This window comes from Gallinula chloropus (assembly GCF_964237585.1).
Source record: "Gallinula chloropus genome assembly, chromosome: 12".
In the NCBI taxonomy this organism is placed as follows: domain Eukaryota; kingdom Metazoa; phylum Chordata; class Aves; order Gruiformes; family Rallidae; genus Gallinula; species Gallinula chloropus.
In genome coordinates this window covers 9,896,695-9,916,679 of record NC_140097.1, presented here as the reverse complement: position 1 = coordinate 9,916,679, position 19,985 = coordinate 9,896,695, and the positions used below count along the sequence as shown (strand labels likewise).

The 19,985-nt window shown below is 39.9% G+C and overlaps 1 protein-coding gene across 1 annotated transcript in view; it reads left to right on the top strand.

The window, feature by feature from the left end:
* PRKAR2A (protein kinase cAMP-dependent type II regulatory subunit alpha) overlaps nt 1–19,985 on the top strand; it is a gene marked incomplete at its 5' end in the record, with an annotated part of 60,483 nt that overhangs the window by 23,411 nt on the left and 17,087 nt on the right. Inside the window, 2 exons of the mRNA XM_084269584.1 lie at nt 16,374–16,426; nt 18,000–18,083. Coding sequence (XP_084125710.1) covers nt 16,374–16,426; nt 18,000–18,083 — 137 coding nt within the window. The remainder of the gene's footprint in view (nt 1–16,373; nt 16,427–17,999; nt 18,084–19,985) is intronic.

Genomic DNA, 19,985 nt, shown 5'->3' with positions numbered 1-19,985 from the left:
TGTGTATTATCTGGCATGTTCTTTGGTATGATAGTTATGATGGGGCATTGTTGATAATACATTTTTATATGGTATATAAATTTTATAGCATATAAATACTTGTTTAAATTTATGTACAAAATGTCCTTATACCCCTGCAGTTCACTTGCTTTGGTATGATTAAGGGGAGCACTGTGTATTTATGTCACTGTGTAAATAATTGAAAGTATAATAAGAACTTAGTAACTCTTAGAACTGACAGTGCTGGTAGTTTTGGTATATTATTGCATGAGACAGTTTTGTCTTGCCTAAATTAATCTTGAATGATGGAGTTTCATACTCAGATAGTAAATATTGGAAGCCATACATTGGAGAGTCCCAAGGCATTTTCATTTCTCTGCTAATTAAACTAATCCATATTAGTTTAATTACCATTAGTTTAATGGAACCTACAGTTGGAGTAAAGTATGACAAATGATTAGTGAATGCATCTCGGGTTTAAATTCAAATAAAGGCTGAATTATTCTTGAAATTAAAAAGTTGAGCCATAATCAGAGGGTAGCTGTAAGCTTTATGAATCTCTGATGCTGAAATAATAGTGGTGCTCTCGTAGTACTGAGCTCTCTCAGTTAAAAGACAGTTTCCTTTATTGAAGGGCTCTAAAGGTTAATGTGAACAACTAAACAGCAAATGTAAAATTGAATTGTGAACTCCTGCAATTAGATTAGAGGACTGTTTAGATGCTTAATAATGCTGCTGCTCCAAGAAGAGCTAGAATAATTCAGAGTATACAATACATGTTAGAAGCCTCATGGAGAGAAGCACTAATAGAATATGTATATTTTACTTGTATGGGTGAAATGCTTTTCACAATTAAAAATATTTTTTATTCCACTTTATATACGTGTACTGTACAGGTTCTGATCAGTGTAGTATTTGTTAAAATGCAAAAGAGATGCAAACAGCACCTGCATATACAAGCAGACCCTGTTTTCCTTCTCTTGGCAGGAATGGTACAGGTTTGGGGGGGTGTGTTTTGTTCATTGTTTGTGGTTTCCCCTCCCTTACCTGTTCTGTCCCTCAAGAAGTTACCTGCATAGGATCAAGACTGGCTGGGTTCTCCTAGGTGTGGTTGCCTGTGCTAACAGGGTCCAGTTATTTATAATCCCTTGCATAAACTGACCGACTGATTTGTTGGTTTTGGTGCTCTGAATTTGATTTTATTTCCTTGTTACATGTATGAGGTTCATTCTGCAATTTTTAGAGGACATTTTTCATTATAAACCAAACCACCATTGCATTATGAATTACTCAGTGTAGTATCTAAATAGATCTGTTTAATTAGGTAAAGCAGAACTAACCATGGAGAAAAAAAGCTGACACATCTCTTTTTTTTTTTTTTTCTTGTTTTTCTTTTTTTGGTGTAATTGCCATTAGGGTATTCTTTTCTGGTCTCCTACTCAGAAGAACTTTCTGCTAGTCTGTGTTGAACCTTGAGCCCTACTGTCATATTCCCAGTGCAGCCTGCATTTGCCAGGGGAGTAAAGAGCAGAGCTAAATGGTTTCCTGCTATCAAGATTTACATGCACAAAATGGATGTACAGTAGTCTGGAAGAACAAAACCATAGAAGAATTTAGAAAACTGACATTGGAGATGTTGAAGAAAATACTTAAAATTCAAGGAAGAGTTTTCTGTTAAGCATTTGGCTGTCTAGGGAATTGTGGCATTGCTCCCGTGGTTCAGTAGGTCAAGAATGAAAGTTAGAAAAAATTCAATACTAATTAAAGGAAAAGATATTAAAGTCATTATCTGTGCTGTGCATATAGTTTAGGACAGGTTAATAATGATTTCCGGTAAGCAACTCGACTACACGCAGGCTGGCAGTTATTTATGACTCTCTTACACGTGGCAGTTACAGAGTCTTTTAAACCACGTGTTCAGTGTCCTCAGTATTAAATCTGGAGTGTTTACTCCTGGTCAGTTGTGATGAGCTGCCCAAAGGTAACCGGATGATCACGATTCCCTTGGTGTGCTAATGCAGATTCTAAGGATACTAAACCCATAGGGAAAAAAACCAAACCCTGTTGTAATGATTATTCAGTTTTCATTTAGATGTTAATTTTTTATTGCTTCCATGGTTGTAAATGTTTAGCTGTCACTCTTACTCAGCACATGAGTTTGCTGACATACTTCGTGCTTTTAGAAAACTTTGAGCAAACAACTTTGCTTTTAGCATATGTGATACCTCAGTAAAATACTCCCAAGAAACCAGGATTTAGGAAAACTGCTCGACAACTGGTAATCTCTTAGAAATGTCAAGCCTGCTGACTTTGTATGTTAAAACATATCATGTTTATATTCTTTTTGTCCAAAAGAAGAATGAATTTTATTTCTACACTTCTCAAATCATTGACCTAAAGCATGGTACTGCTTTCATAGTACCATATTCTCACATACTGCTACTTCCTGCTCACCCTGCAGTACTGAGGACATGGAGATTCATTCTGCTCACTAGTGCTCCCCATTTCTGCAGTGTCTCCTACTTATTCATCTCCCAGGCTGATGTGTTCCCTGAGGGGAAGGATGCTGTTGGCTTGCTTGGCAGTAGACTCTTCCAGGCAGTTTGACAGCCATAAAGGCTCTGCAGGGAATCCTGTTTGCTTCTTGACCAGAGAAGCGTGGCTTTGTGTGCTGGTCAGAGATTCAGCCAGCAAAGCAGCAGCCTGTGGGAGAAGCTCCATACACCATGCAGGAGGGCCATCCTGGAAAAGGGGGACTTATCTAATCTTGTTCATGGAATTATTTATAGAAGTGCAGAGTGCCCGAGTAGTGCTCTTATGAAGAGAAACAGCCTTTTCCAGGAAATGCTAGGAGAGAGAAAGAGAAAGGGGAGCTTGATGTTCTCCTAAAAATTCATCCAGTGAATAGATTGCTTGTGCATGGCATGTTTGGCCATGTGACATGGTGAGGTGCCATGGCATATGCACGGACCCCAACGTTGTGTCTGTCAGTGCTAATTAGCATACAGACTGGTGGCTGGCTTAATTAAAATAATCTTCTGTTTGCAAAACCATAAGCTATTCCTAGGTAGAAACTAAAAAGGAAAAAAAGAACCCCTACCTGGTAACTGGAAAATCTCCTAGCTATAGGATGCTGCAGATCTGTGGTGCTGTGGGTAATTTCAGTGCTAATTACCCAGCAGGACAGTCTTCCTGCTGCCGCTGCTGTAAGCGAATTACCCATGTCTGAGCCTTCTGCTAGCGTAACTCATGGTACACAGCTTGCTGACTGCCTGGTCTGCCCAGGCTTGGTTTGGATGGCCTGAAAACCAGACAGATTTCTTTCTCCTGGGAGTTGGACTGTAGTGAAATTCATTCATGCTTGATTAAATTTCGTGATCTTCCTTTAAGCACAGGGGATTCCCAGAAACTTCGTTAGTCGCTTCCTTTTCTGTAGTGAATGAGACTGCAGGGAATAGCAGTGAGTATCTCAGCCCTTGGCCAGCGCCTGCAGGGTGCAGGGAGGTGAGAGAGATCAGTGATACCTCCTTCCTCAAGTAGTAATATCAGTGCTGTTTCAAAACTGGAGAGAAGAGAGCACTGATATTTGTCCCACTATAACAACTGATACACAACACTGAGGAGAGTTTTGCTCCTGGCAGTATATGAATGGAAGTTAATTGTGGCTTTGGAATGAAGACTGTGACGCCTACTATGGTCTCACTTGGGCATAGTTTCTTCTCTTCTGGTTTTAGCATGTTTGAAAAAAAGTAAAGTTTTTTGCTAGATTTTTGTATTACCATTTCGAGACACCTTTGATTCATTCCACAGAACACCCACTCTCCCAACAGATTTGCTGACTTCTTCATGGGATAGAAAAAAACCTGACAAAATATGACACCCATACCCTACACGTGTGACAGAAGGGTTTCAGCTGTTTTCTCCAGCTATGCTGGGTCGCTCAGATAAATAGAAATAATTCATCTCTCTTGTATATACTTGTATGCTCTCCTCAGTCTTCTTTTGGCCTCTGTGGGATAGGAATGGGATTGCAGTTTTCACATTCAAGCAGAATAATTTGATTTATGTAGTCTAGGGAAGTGATATATAGTAGCTATTTCCCTAATATTTTTATACCAGCACAGTAATATGACTATCAGGATCTCTGACCTTTTTCATGTTAATATAAAATCTAATCAAATGAGTAGGACTTGCTTCAGTTAGGCCTTTTGGTAGGGCAGCTTTTATTTGGTCAAATGAGAGAGAGAAATCTGCTGTCCCTGGAGTCAGGTGCTAAGCCCTCTCTTAAGAATAAATCTTTACAGATGTTGGTGATAGTTTTGTTTAAATGTTACTGAATCCTGTTTCTGTGTGTATGGGGAACGTGAGCATTGTTGGGGATGCTGATATTTAACATTGTCAGCATCTCCAGCAAATGCTGGGTTGGGAGTCAGTATTTTCAGCCTTTCTCTTTGGCATCTCTCTGTCAATCTAATATGACTGTGTTTTGGTTTATTTGTCCCGTCCCGCTCCTTCCCACCTTTGTATAACATTTTAACATATTCTTTTTAGAGGGTGCAGGTATATTTTGTATTTGAATAATGTGTAAATGAATGTCCTCTGACAATTTCCAGTGTTTTCCTCAGAAGATGAACTTCCATAAGAGGTCTGTATGTCAGCTGGTACTTCAGACTCACTGGTTCTTCTCCATTTTGACAGTGGGGGACTCTTTACTTTCAACTCGTCATTCTTCTGACTCTTGCCAAAGATGAGCAATCATCTCATACAGTAGATAAGTTAGTTTGATACCTCTCTGGGCTTTCTAGTGAGGTACAGCATTTTCTTCACACCCTGGCAAGTTGAGATGTCAGGATGTGATAATATTATGCATAGTAAAATCTTTTTAGTAGCTTTTAGCCTTTTAAAGTGACAGCTTAAAAAATATTTTTTGAAGGAAGCTTTTGTATTAATTATTGTTGTGCAGCATGGTAGTATTTTGTAAGGAATACAGCTTGGGGATCCTGTTAAATTAGGACATCAAGATAGTAGCAGTGAAGCAAGAAGCAATGCTTTTGGGAGGTTGTTTTGAGTATTTTTCTCCTGCAGAATAATGTCTACTACTTCAGTGATAAAATCTCATCACTTGAAATTATCAAGGGAGGAAGGCTGAATGATTTTCTCTGTGCCCTTCTTGTGGATTTCTACTTACCAGACTATCTGATAATCAGAGGATGAGTTGAAAATCATGATCTGGTTTCTTCTCTTGCAGCTATTTAATGAATTTTATATTGATTATTCACCATCTTATGAAATTGATGGCATAATAACTTCTGCTGAAAGGTTTGCAGGCAGATGATAAATTGTAAGAGACTTTTGACTTCAAAAATTCATATTTTTACAAATGGCACGAACAACTTCCCTATTTCAACAACCTGGTGCTTCTATCATTTTTTCACTAGCCCTAATGATTGCAAAACTGGTATCATAACTAGAGTGAAAATAATTCATTTTGAAAAATGTTGATATGAGCAAAAGCCAAGTGTGTGGGATGACAGATGAAAGTGGTGATAAATTGTGTGGGTGCTCTCCTGTACGAAAGTGCCTGAATCATTATTCATTAAACAAAATAAAACAAAAAAAAAAAAAAGGAGAGCTTGGTTTCTGTGTTTGCAATATTGGGGCTTATTTAAAAATTCTTGGCATGTAATTGGCATTCAGCGAATAATGAAAGGCTTATTTTTGGAAATTAACAGTCGTGACTTCACAATTACTTGGTTTTCACACTGTTGTGAATAATTCTGCTTGTAATGGCTGTGGGGTTTTTTTAATGACTTAAAAGGAGATATGACACTCAGTGAGCATCCTTATTTAAAACTTAAATCAAGGCGATACCTGGTCAGATGAAATCAATCCATTCTGCTCAGTGCGAACCTGAGTGAGTGTAAGCGCTACAGTGGAAGTGATTCACTTCTCCTCTATACTTATTCTTTCTGGATAGCATTACATAATGATTAAAAATCATTAGTCTGAAGTCAAATATTTTAAGTTAAGTTAGTCCTTTTTATAAACTGGGAGAGTAAGGTATAGCTATGCACATTTGTTAAGCCAGTAATGCAGTTAAGGACCAGTTTTGCCACCTGAACACTTCTGAAAAAGGTGCAGGTCATTAACTTTTATTAGTTCTTTTACAATGAACGTCTTTTAAAAGCTTACATAAGTGCAAGTCCATATCATTAGAAACATAAATACTTTTGAAAATATCAGCCTTCAGCTGAAAATCTTTTTTTTTAAAGTAAATTTTCGTTCTCTCGCTTTTTGGTGATTTTAATTTTCTTTTTTTGAGGTGAGAGAGAAAAGAACTGCTTTTTTTTAGAATCCAACTTTGAGCCCAAACTGGTTTTTAACATGTGAATTAAAGCCCAAATGTAAATATTCCCACGTAGTTTGTTGTGCACAGGAAACTGAAAGCAAACACACTGGGCGAAACCTCAAAACACGGGTCATGATACAGGCTGAAAAGGCAGTTTCGTACTTAGTGCAAAACATGATGCTGAGATGTTATATATTTGGAATGACCTCGTGAGTTAAATGAGCTTTGCATTTTTCTTGTGATTAAGTAAGGAAGCACTTTGTCCTTGTTTTAAAATACAAATTTCAAAGTCATAGATGTTACACTCTTATGCTAATTGAACACAAGCATGGGATGTTTAGGTTGCTGTAACTTCAGATTACACGTGGAATAGTCCATATTGAATGGAAAAGTTTAAATCACGCCTGATCTAAATATGAAAGGATATCACATGTATTTTCAGAAACTTCACTCAGTCATTTTTAATACCAGAAGACCTTGGTGAGACTCTGTGCTCCAGATAACACAAAGGTTTCCTTGGTATGCTAAAAACTAGCTGCAGGGAACTTAACAGGTTTAAAGCAGTTGCAGGTAGGAACTGCTATGAGCACTTTTATAGTGCTCCCATTTAAAGACAGACTTAATAAATCAAGGCTTTGCTTTGAGAGATGGCTTGTGCACAGGTACGTGGCTCTCACCCAATCCTGGTTACAATGTCTGAAACTACTTTTTTTCCAGAGTCTTCAAAGTTTGGGAAAGGAAGGAGTATAATCTTCTTCAACTCACTTATCTTCAGTAATGGAGAAACATAGATCTAAGTGGTTATAAATAAAGCCCACAGCTTCTAACTGATGAAGTTCTGCCTAAAACCTAGTCATTTGCCAGAGTACTTGAACTGTGTGTTTCCTGTACACGAAACCCTCGTGTTCGGGGAGTTGACTCATCCTGAAGATGACTTGCATCACATCAAAGAATTATGCCTTCTACTAACAATCACTGGGACATCAGAGTAGCTCAGTAGCTGCACTGAAAAGGGGGTAGTTGCTTTTTTCTCCTTTTCTTTTTTCTTTCCTTCAGAGGATGGCACAGTAAGTTTCTATGTTCCCCACTTTGCCTGTGTGCCAGAAGGGGAAGCAGTTGTTTGAAAGCACCAGGACCTGGCAGCTTCCACATCCCTGCGCTGCGCGCGCTTCTCTTCTCTCAGAACCGTGCTGGGTTTGTCATGTCCACTGTTGCCTCACATAAACAGGCCATAGTTGGCCCACTGGGGTAGTGGGATTTTTCAGCCTAATTGGACATTTTCTAGAAATCTTTAAAACTCATACCTAAGTTGCTGAACCATTCCTTTCAGAAATGCCTTCTGACTCTGACATCCTGCAGTTCTCTGTTGTGACACATGTCAGAAAGGTGGGGGTAGTTTTTGTTGCTAAATACCTGATTTGCTTTAACACCCATGAACTTCAGTGCACTTTTCCCAAGGTGTTGGGGTGCTTTTCAAATACTCTGTGCCTTGTTGCAGGTTTGGAGTTCATGTATCAGGACTGCAAGTATAAAAACACAAAGTGCCTTCGGTCTGGCAACTGAAAGAAAATTTGTTCTTTCTAGACTGGAAAAGCATTTTTTCTGTCTTATTCCTCAGCTAGACTACCTTTCCTGTCTACTGTTTGCAAATAAAGCCAGTAAGGTGCATGCCTTTTTTGGTTTTTACGGTACAGATTTGAGCCATTTCTTGGAATTTGTGGTGTTTTGATGTAAAGTGAATGTAAAAAGAACATTATCTGTGCTGTTTTTAACTGAGAGAAACACCGTGGTTCTTTATCAGGCATGTAGACATTTTTGGTGCCTAATGTCTGGTTTTAGCTGCGTTGGTTATATAACCATTTAGAAATGTGGTAAGATTTATGTGATGGGCTAAACTAGAAGATCATTAAAGCAGAAGGCTTACTTCTACAATTGTGAAGCTGGGTGCTCTGAAATAGTAGTAGCATCATGTTTTCCAGGAGACCTTTTTTATGGATGACTATCTCATCGGTAAGGCTCTCTTAGAAGGCTTGAACAAGGTCAGCAGCATGTTTATCCATTTCAGTCTTCTGATTTCTTAACTTGCAAGAATAAAGCTTGCTTGGTTTTAATTTCTCCTGCTGCACTACACAGATTAATGATGTGTAACTCTAAAATACCCTGCTGCTGTTACACATTTTTTTGTTTAAATGTGGTAAAGGGAGTTGGAAACAGAAGTAGCAAATTTTAAGTTACTTTTTAAGACCTAAGTGGCAGTATTTTGGGTTTGGTTGTTACCCTGTCAGAGATGTGAATTCCTTTGATGCTGCCACAGGGAAAGCTCACTAATTTTAATTAGCCCTCTGTCGTGGTGCAAAGCTTTTTTTGTTGTTTTTAGTTTTCATGCAGACTCACCTCTTACTACAGGGTCCAGGGCTCACTACTGTCTGATGGACTCTGGGCTCTGCTGTTAAGAGATGTGGAAGGCAGAAGTGCAGGAGCCCTCATTGAGCCTTAGCAGATGATTTCTGGGAAGCCAGGTAATCTTGTCCCTTGGCTTCTCCAGCTGCACAGGAGAGGGGCTGCTTGCGCTGTATTTTATCTGCAGAGGGCTTTCACACTGAGTCCTCTCTAAATTGTAGGGTTTCAAATGATGAAAAGCTTACAGTCTGGCTGTTATGTAAAATCATTGGAATGTATGCACAAATGTGTATTTAAATGATCTAGAAGCATTTTATTCTGTTATTTTTGCCAGTGTGAAGTAGCCTCATGGCTTTACTATTGTTATTCTCCAGCACCTGGCTTCTGTGAGAGGTGGGTGGGTATGACCCTTGAACCACTTGTGAGCACCTAAGTGCAAGGCTAAGCTAAAGCACTTTGCATCACTCAAACATGAAGGTATTAAGTAGAAGTTTTGTCTCTGTATCATTCATCAGGCAGCTCCATAAAGCAAATACCGTGATAAAAAGCTGCCTGGTGCACTGTGCCCCTGCCATGTGTGGGATGGCTGCAGCAAGGCAAGGCCTGTCACTTAACTTGGGGTGGTTTCCATGTGGGTTGCTGTGTGTTGTAGAAAGAGTTAAGCAAAACAAAACAAACCCAAACCCTGAACAAAGCCTACCTAGAAATAATAATTGTATCATAAGTTAAAAGTGCTTTATGTTGGTCTTCAAAATCTCATTGAAGCAGCACTGTCTCCATTGCAATGCTTTTGTTCTATGTACATAAAGATATACATCTAAAAGAGACTCTGATTATTTACTTTGGTTTGTTGTTCTAGGGCTTTCATTGTGAAATTTCTAGTTTGCCCCTAGGGAAATGTAATTTTAAATACTTTGCCAAATTTTCCTGTAGTGGAAAACAAATATGAATTTGTTGCTGTATCATTTTAATGGCTGTTCTGCCGTAATGCAATGTCTAAGTTGTTTTTGTCATGATAAAGCCTTTTAAATAAACACTTAAACCCAGACTTTTTTTTTAAATGTATATGAATTTACTAAAAATATTTGGAAAATGTGCTCAGAATATATAAAAGAATTGTACATACAGGAAAAAGTTGTCAACCTATTGTCATAATCTAAAAGGGCTTCTTATCTTGCCTGTACTTAGACATCTTGGGAGGAAAGGTGTCTGTGCCTGTAGAGTGGGATTTCCTGCAACGAGGAAGCATCGTCAGAGGCGGCATTCACAGTGGATTAAGCAGTCTGCTCTGAGCTCATGACTGAGATGTAGCATGAAGTAGGAGTGTGTGACACTGCCATTACGGTGTTAACACAGGCCGTTGTCGCTGGAGCTGTTGTGTTTCTGTCTTGATATGTTGGGAAGAAAACAAGCTGGGAAGTCTGATTTTAGATAACAGCACCACTGGAAAGGTTGTAATCGTACCGAGGGAATGGTTATCAAAGGTTTCTAACGACAAGGATGGCGTGCACTGCCAGGCATCGTCCAGTTCTCTCCAGCAGCTGCAATTCCCCAACCTCCCTGGGCAAAACTGCCTGTCCAGAGTTGTGCCTTGGGGTGGCTGTGGGCTGGAGTGGGTCCTTTCAAGCTCTGCCTGCGACCTCAGTTTTACTACAACTAGTACTGAGAAAAAACCAGTAACGTCCACATCAGAGATGGGCATTTTCAAGTTGAGTAAGGGGTATAAGCAAAGCTTTGGGTAAGCTGGGTGAATGTTTCTGCCCTTAAATTATCTGTTGCTGAGCATATCTGTGCAGCTTCCCAACCTGAGCAGGCTTTGGGACAATGTGTGGAGCTGCGTGTCAACCTCTAATCCTTGCTGGACTGGGCTGGTTTGGCACAGCCATCTGAGTGACTTTGTATCTTCATGGTTAATCTGTAATGCAGAGTAACTCTGCCCATGAAGAACCGAGTAGATTTTACTTCAATTTCCCTTTAACTTGAAATGAAATTTGAAGCTGTTTCCAGAACTGATTATCCATTCTTTTCTTCTTCTAAATATTTCTCAACTGAAATCTTACATTTGATTTTACATCGATGGGCATGCAAGTGGTTATGTCTTTGAATGTTCTGCTTTGGTATTTGACAAAGATTTGAGGGGGTGTTGTTTGCTCAAATCCCAACCATTGTAAGTCGTGTCTCAGCTGTCCCAGTCATTGTAAGTCATGTTTCAGTTACATCTCTTTGAGAATTAAGGATGAAGTCAGGAGGTGGTACTGCTGTGGGTACTCCTGCATCTGGGGGTTTTCATGTAGCACATGAAGTAAAAGAGAAAGACCAGTCTTTTAAGACCTGAGTTTTAGGCTGGCACCATGACATTCTTTTTAATTAATAACGTGCGCTTGATTTCAGTCAGTTCTCATTAGTGAATTGAAGGCTGAAACAGCTGATTTTCCTGCAGATGGCTTAAGCTATTTTTCAAGTTTTAGTGTTGCTTTTCATTCTAGCTGTCATAAATGTGAAAACTCTTCAGGTAGTGCAAATGGATGCAGGTTCTGTTTCCCACTTGCTGGATCGAGGTATGAATCTGTCGCCTGCTTTGACATGATGAGATCTTCAACTCAGGAAACAAAGTGCAATTCATAAAGCAAAAAGTTCTGAGCTATCTAGCAACTGGAGTGAGAGGAAACTTGAAGTTGTTTCCCAAGTGCAGAAAATCACATTGAGCTGTGCCAGCAGAGACCTATGTGTAAGCTCTGTTTAAGCCTCCTGAGTTCATCTCACCGACATGGTTTTGGAAGTGCCTCCTTTAGCAACTGTCAGAGGGAATGACAAGCCACTGGAAGTGGTCACCCTTCCAGCTGGCATAGTGCTCCTAGAAGAGGCTCTGCATCTGTCCCTTGAGAGACAGGCTTACAAAATGTTTGAAGCTTTAGCAAGCTCAAATGCCCTAAAATGGTCTAAATAAATAATCAGGGAAGTTGTTCTGCATGTACTGCTCTGGCTGGGTTTTCAGCAGTGGGTCTCAGTGTCAGTGGGACATAACACAACCTCAGGAGTAAAGAGTCAATAGGGTTTCACACTGCAGCATGGAAGCTGCTGCCCAGTATTGCAAAGAGAATATGGCAGAGCATGTCTCTGCTGCTGCTTCCAACAGAAATATTAACAATGCATTCACCCGACATAAATCACAGAATTTTCATGTCAATGCAAACATTTTTCCATCTCTGGTGTGTCTGAAGGTCGTCAGGCCTCAGCCTCTTGGCTGCTACTAGTTTGAAAAACCCAAGAGTGATCTCAGCTGTGGGGATGGCATGCATTTCTCTCAAGGGCTTTATTTGCTTATGGGAGCAAAATGCTGAATTATGCAGCTTTGCATAGGGTGCAAGGGCTTTGATCTTGACAAAACGTATTTTGTAGAACAATATTATCTTGGGAGCGATTAAAATTTGCATAAACAAAGGTGGTGTGCATGCTGGCAAACTTTTCTTGCTGCTACTAATTCTCTCCCCAGCCCTTGCTTCCCTCTTGCCCATCCACTACTGATGTTATTGCCACAGCTAGGAAGGTCTTTATTGCTTTCAGATGCTGTCACCTGCATCACAAAGCAGTGAGGGAGCTGTATAACTTCTGAGTCTTCAGAAGTGTTAACAGATGTGCCGGTTCTTCAAAGCCAAGGAAGGTGCTGTATGAGGAGAAAGCTGACTAGCTGTAGGAGCTGCAGAAGCTGAGACAGACTAAATGTAGATGGTAGGATAAAAGCCTGAGTGTCGTCTTATCTTAAAGCTTCTTAAAATTGAAAACCATTCTTTACGCTTCAGAGCAATTTGAACTATGTGGATGGATCTGGAGGGAAGCTTGGTCTGCATGCTGATAAGAGCTGTAGCATTGGAAATACTTGGGGGTGTGTGTCACGCTTGTACAGAACTTTTGCTGATGCACTCATGCTTAGTGCTTGCTCAAGGGCAGAGTTGTGCTGAAAATCTCACATAGGGAAGGTGTGAATTTTAGAAGTCACTTCAAATTATATCAGGATGTTTGTGAACTGAGGTTGGATGTTAAAAACTCTTTCCCCAGGAGGACAATGGAGCAGGTCAGCCTGAGAGATATGGGATCTTCACCCAGCAAGGTTTCCAGGTCAGCTCTGATCTAGCATTACAGATAGCTCCCCTTTAAAGGGTAGGTGGGGTTGGATGTCCTTCAGAGAGATCCCTTCAAACTGCTCTTAACATGAGTCTCAAAAGATGCTACCAACACGTTTCTTCAGGATAATTCTGTGATGGTAGGCTTGCCTTGGCCGACCTGGGGTACTGCCACAGTTAAAATGTTAATCCAGTCATGTTTGAAATTGTGGGGCAAATATGTCTTCACTCTGTCATAAAGATGAAAGATCAAATGGCTTTTCACTGGGACTGGCTGTACTGTAACAGGCAAATGACAAAAGTCCTGAAATCAACATCCTTTGGTTTCTGGTAGGGGTTGGCAGAGTTCAGGGTAGTTACAGGGGATGTTCTCAGTCAGAAGGGCAGAGAGGCAATGCTGTTTGAGCCCAGGTAACCTGAAATGTTGAAGGTAAGAGTGACACATGGATCTTGGCAGGTAATATGTTCACTGGTACAGACTTCCACGAGTAATTCACCAATTAAAAACAGTGGAAAGAAGAGCAGGATGTACTGTGCCATAAACCACCGGGTGGTGCTGATGTGATGATCGATCTTTGTCTTTGTGCTACTCACGTTTTAAAGTATTTGGAAAATGCTGTTGGTTGTTATGAGTAGGCTGAAGAGCTTTCTGTGGCCTTTACCAGTATATCACAATATTCATTTAAGCTTCAGGTCAAAATGAGTCCATTTTGTGTCTCTTCCCCTTTTCAGCCATCTCACAACAGATACGTGACATTGTGTTACAGCTCTGCCTGACAGTAAATAAGATCCTGTCAGTCGGAGCTGTCGGGCCAAGTCCAAAATGCTTGTGCCACTTCTCTGGGGAAAAAAGAAGTCCCAGCAGGAGGCTGAAGAATGTAAAGTAAAATGGGAAGGCTTTCTACATGACAGCATGGGAAGAAGTAGGATTTTTGCCACATTTTTATTGTATTTCTGTGGTGCCCATTCATGGGTACTACAGAAGTGATTTCCATATCTAAAGGAAGCACACTAAGTCCCAGTCTATATCCTTACTGGTCTTTACGCAGCTGTTTTCCCCCTTACTGGGTAAGATGAAATTGGGGAGACGTGCATGTACAAATCCCAGCCAAAGCCATTTGATACCAGAGTTGCACAAACTGTGTTGTTTTGATCACTACATGTTTTAACACAGGGTTTTGCTCTAATACTATCATTTTAACTGTGGTAATTAAACTTGTTTTCCCAAGGAAAGCTTGAAGATAATTTCCTCAATTCCAAAGCTTATTCTTGGCAATAGCTTCCCTATGGTTGAGGTGTGAACAAAACCTAATTTGCAGCTTAAAATTGACAATTTAAATGATAGAATGACATAAGTGAAGCAGTCTCTGAATTCATAGATAGGCGGCTTGAATGTGCTTTATGGCAGGTACTTCCAGAAACATGCAGAAGTGCATTTATCACATGTGCAAAATAAAGAACTGAGCTCCAGTTACTGGTGAGATAACTTTTATCTCCAGTTTCACCATACTGTTTAAACCAGGAGCCTTTCTTCTACAAAAATGTTCTGTATTAGAAAATCCCCAGCTTTCACAATAGGCTTTGATCCTTACTGTGCAGTGAAAGGGGGAAAGCCTTCACACCTAAATGCTAATACTGTTATCTTTGCTAGTGGCTTTCTATGGCATGTAAAGTGGATCTTTGCCACCACTCCAGGTTTGGCATCTTTGTAGGCATCTACCTTCCCCTAACACGGCTGTCTTTGGACTCTGTGGTGGACTGTAGTTTTTCCAGCTGGGGAAGAGTGCTGTTTGTTCTTTGTTACACTAAAAGCGTGTGTGGGGGGTAGGTACAATGTTAATATAATTCTCTGTTGTTAAATGGCACAAACCAGAAGGCAGCACAGCGACACTGGGTTTATTGTGTGAGCAGTGACAATTTTTTAAATGCCTAATGGTTACATGATGGTCTTTTCACATTGTGGTTTAATATCTGGAATTCTTGTATTGCATTCCAGGCTCTTCAACCCCCTCCAGGAAAAAAGAAAAGGAATTAAAATCTAATTTCCTAGGAAAGACCTGCACCTTTTAGGCAGACACACCCCCCCCCCCCCCCCAAGCCTTTCCTAGGAAATTGTGCTGGAGCTGTGTGTTTTTATAGTCCTTACCAAAGCACGATGACAAGGTCAATAGTCCTGTATGCATTTTCAGATTATTTGCAAGTTGCTGGATGCTAGGCCTTCTAGACCTTCTTTCTTTTTTTTAAAAAAATAAAATCTGCTTATTTTTATTTATACTTTCTCAGCCCATTCAGTGCTTGGATGTCACCAGTGAGCGTCCGGGCATGCTGCCAAGCCTTCAGTTATTGTCAGGATGCTGGATAAAGTACAAAGAAAAATATTTGTCTGTGTTTCCTTCTAAAATTTTGCAAGCAGTGTGTATAGCCTCAGAAGTGAGACCACCCTTATTAATGTAAGAGCAGGACTGGAGGAAAACAGGGCTGGCGTGCTCTGACTCTCTGCACAGGTAGTTAGAATGTGGAGTTCGCTTTGACATGCAAGAACTGCAAATGTCCATGAATTAATAAGAAAGCCTGAGCTTGAGACAGAAGGTTTTGGCAGCTGAAGGTGTTTGTGTTTGATATTGTGAAATTGTACAGCAGCGTAACTGGCAAGTGGGTGAAGATAAGCCTTTTCTGAAGTAATACAGCCGAACAAAAATGGTTGGAAGCTTTAGAAGCTCTCTGTTATCGTCGCCTCTCTCACAGGAGATGCTGTAGTTGTTATGACACGTTTGGCAGAGCCTTGTTCCTGGGCACTGCAGTGTATGGTTTCCACAGATGTTCTCATGCTTTTTAAAAAAACTCAATTTGTGTGGTTTTTTTTAAAGTTGGTTTTCTGTTGGAACTTGATATTAATTTAATTCAAATGCAGCAAGATAGAGGAGTGTGTGGGGAAGGGGACTAAACATTCTTTCTTGTCCTAGAATATCCGATGGCTGAGCTGATCGTTCATTTCCCAGTTAACTTCTCTGTAACGTGGTATCTCTGTATTGATAAAGAACCTCAAATGGAGATGATTTGGGAATCTGACTTGATGGGGAGTGAGGGACACGTGTCTCTACGCTTTGGGTTTTTTTTAGTATGTTTTGCCATATACATTGTGCTGCAAGGAACAAAACAGTGTAGCTGCAGTGATTTTTCCACTAGGTTGTTTGTAAATGACTCTAAATGGAGACTGTTAATGCTCTGGTAAGAATTGGAAGGGGATCTGTGTGTATGCTTTGGAGTACTCATCAGGCAAGATGACTTTCTGTTATAAGTTACTTTCCATGTGAGAGTTTGGGAACAGCCATGCTGTGCCTGCTCAGAGAACGGACAGGGTTTAAGCCTCTGACACCACAGTGACATCAAACCAAAAGTGACTTTGCTTTTCCTGTAGGAAAATAAAGGAATTTAAATTGGATTTGATACATACTCTCATGTAATTGCTTGATATTACTAATCTCCTCTCTTTTTCTTCCAAGTTTGTGCTGAAGCTTTCAATCCAGATGAAGAGGAAGAAGATACAGAACAAAGGGTAAGGATGAGTGAGTTGCATCATGCGTGGTTCTCTCTGCAGTTTGACAGGCAGATGTCTGTACGTCACCTTTCCCTCAGCACTTGTGTGTTTTGTTCTGAGAGGCTGTGTGGTGTGACATTGACAGAGTGACATTCCGCTGAAACTTAGGGCCACTTTGTGTCATGTGCTTTTTTAGTCACTGTAGCTTTAATGTAATTTTATTTCAAAGAACTCAAGCTGTGCTTAAGTCTACTGTCTTTAAAATATTGGATATTTTCCTTTCTTAATTATCTTAAGGGCTTGATGAGGCAATTCATTGAGCGTGATGCTATTGTGAAGAACTGGTTAAGCTTTACTGCAGCTGTTTCTTTATGGGTGCTTGAAATTCCTCATGTGGTTTTTCTTGCCTTTCTTGTTAAGGCAGTCCTGCCTGGGAGAAATACTTGTTTAAATATTTTGAGACTGTGGCCACCTGTTGTTCTGCTGGCTTTGAAAGTTAGGAATTTCCAGGAATTGCAAGTCCAGAAACTGTAATTGTATTTCTTCAGACAGATGTTTCTGTATGAGCAAACCCTGAGGCCTGGGTGGTGAGGGTCAGTGTTTTTTCTGTGGACTTCCCCTGTTCCATTTTCAGATTCCATCTCTGCTTGTGTTTCTGCAATGAAAACCTAAGTCTAATTTAATTTCCCTAGAAAAGATGATACTTCATAAATGAGATGCTATGGAAAGAAAAAAAAAACCCCAAACCTATGACTGTGTCTGATCCACGTTTGTAAATCTGGATATGTTTATTCCATCAAAAGTCAGGAAAATTAATACTGATTCACTGTTCTTTTAAAACACAGATCAGAGATCTGCTCAACTTTGGTCAATGAATTTGTAGGAATGCCTACCAATGTAACTGGGTGTTTTGGTCGTGGTGTTTTTTGAATTATTGTAATTCCAGGAGTGTAGTTAATGTGGTGAGTGTGAGGTAATTAATGTTTTTGTAGATGTTTTCAGAATTAGCCCCTAAGAAGCACACATATAAGCATTATCACAGTTAGTGTTGGTTCCTTTAACATGTTGTTATATTTGTAATTTGGAAGAACTAACAAAAAAATTCTCTCAAACAGCAAAGCTTTCAGTTAAATAATTTTGTTGGAAAACAAACAAACATCTTACTCTTATATAACGTCTTTTATTAGATGGGCTGAGATATATATGCATCATAAATCTTAAAAACTAACTTTATGCTAAGTCAGAGTTTAGAAAGAAGACTGCTGACTTTTTTTCTCTGTTCCAAATGCTCAAGCCTTGACTCTATGGCTGCGTTAGAAGGGAAGGGAAAGGAAGAGGCATCCTCCTCCTTTTGTTTGTCTTGACTCTTACTTTGCATGTGTTAATTGTCAGCATAATAAATTTCTTACATCTCTTTTGTTCATTCTGTCTTGCATTGTGTGTTTACCTGTAAATACTGTTTAGGCAAACAACAAAACCAAACTGCTTTGTTGCTCAAATTGCCTTCTGCTTTTTCATTCTGCAGTGAAGGTTCAGTCTGTAATCATATTTCTTTGTTGTCATGACAGTTTTGTTTTACTTTGCTTTAAAGGTAGTTCATCCAAAAACTGATGAGCAGCGATGCAGACTGCAGGAAGCGTGCAAAGACATCCTGCTCTTCAAAAACCTAGATCAGGTAATACAATTGTATGGAAATCTGAACTGGAATTGATGGCTTGTAGGCAAAGGTTAGTAGCTTAATCTAACAGTCCCAACACTTGTTTGCATTGTGATGCGCTGCTTATGAATTATTAATCATGTGTGGGCTGGACTGGGACATGTGTTTGGGGATCAACAGTCAATGAGCAGTATAAACAAACATGTCAAATTGTCAGTTATTGTGGTGTCAGGTCCCTCTCCCTGCAAATTCTTTTTTTTTTTTTTTCCCTGTTAGAAGTTTTGGGTGTGCTTTTGTGTGGTGTGTGGTTGGTTTTGGGTTTTTTTAATTCTTTTGCTTATGCTTTTGGGTGCCATTACACCTGGTTTCCTTTTCCCTGGGGAACAGTTCATGATTTTATGGGCAATTTAAAAAAGAAATTACTTTACACAGTATTTTTTCTTAAACACCAGTGTGTCAGTGCATTTTCTGTAAAGGAATATAAAGTAATGTTTTTAGGTTGTTATTCTTACTCAATTTTTTTTATTGCTGAAGTTGATTATTAATTACTCATTGCCTCAGCATTGAGTTTTAATGATGAGTGTCTCCATTGCTTGCACTGAATAAACTTAACTGGTATGGGTTTTATTAATGAGGATCATAGGATGGTTCAGGAACAGGCCTTTGGAGATCCTCTAATCCAGCCTTTGAGAGGCCACAGAATAAATGCCACCTCATCCCTGGTCTGGTGCTTCTGTGGAATTACAAGTGACATCTCTGCTACAGGTTGGGAAGACCTAAAGCTGTAACACCAGCAATGGTCCCTGCAGCTTCCTGGCTTGAACCATTGAGCTTTCCTGAGATATGAAAAGGTGGATGTGATAGCTTATTGTTTCAGAAAAACTGCTCACCCTTCCTTGAAAGTCAGGAAGCTCTGCCAGTCCTTGGTTGCTGTGCAGACCCCAAGAGTCATTGAACAGCATTCTCAAAAATAATTGTTGAAAGCTTTTGATTGCAGCAGACTTGAGGAATTCACATTCTGTTGAATGCCCTTTCCAAGACTGGCCTTTCGCTGCTCTGGGATGCCGGTTGCCTTATGTACTTCAGATGTTTTAAAGGTTCCTTTTGCAAGTAACCTGATCATATACAGTAAAAGCCAAACATTTAAGAACATTCAGCAGTTCAATGTGATCACCATTCAGAGTAAGCCAATCTCTGAGCTCCTGGTAAAATCACTCAGAAGCAAAAAATAACCTGTTTATATTCAGAGACAACTGAAGAAAAATTTGAGCTGAGAAAGTGGGCTTGGAAAAATGCTGCTTCTTGGGAAAAGCTTTCTAAGCAGCTGAGAAGTAATGGAAATTATTTTAACTGCAACTGTTACAGATGCAGCCTTAAAGGTAGCACGTGCTGAAAAAGATGATTGCAGTGCATGTATTGATTATAGTATGATAAAGGGCACTTAGAGGAGAGGGGAGAGCTTTCCTAGTGATGGGTATACAGGGAGCATGGAACTTGTATGCTTTCACCCCTCCCCATCATTTCAACTTCCTCTATATAAAGTGTCTTTTTTGGAAGTTTGGCTGTAAAATGCCCACTGAAAGGCAGAATCCATGGCTGCTCCTTTTGCTCGGTGTATGTTGTGAGGAACACCTTCAAATTAAGGCTCAGAATACATTCTTTTCTTCTTAACCTCTAAAGAGCGTCACGTAAAACTGTTAAACGCAAGTAAACAAACCTCACAACAACAGAACTGCATATTGAGTAAATATGACTGTGTGACTCAAATGTCTGGGCCCAATTCAACCCTTTCCTACTGGTTGTGTTTAGGTGTCCTGTGCTGAATTAAAGCCCAGTGACTCAACAGCAGTTTTAGATGTTCTCACTTGTGTGAATAGTTGCTGTAATACTTGGTATGGAGCACAGGGGAGCCTGTGTCCC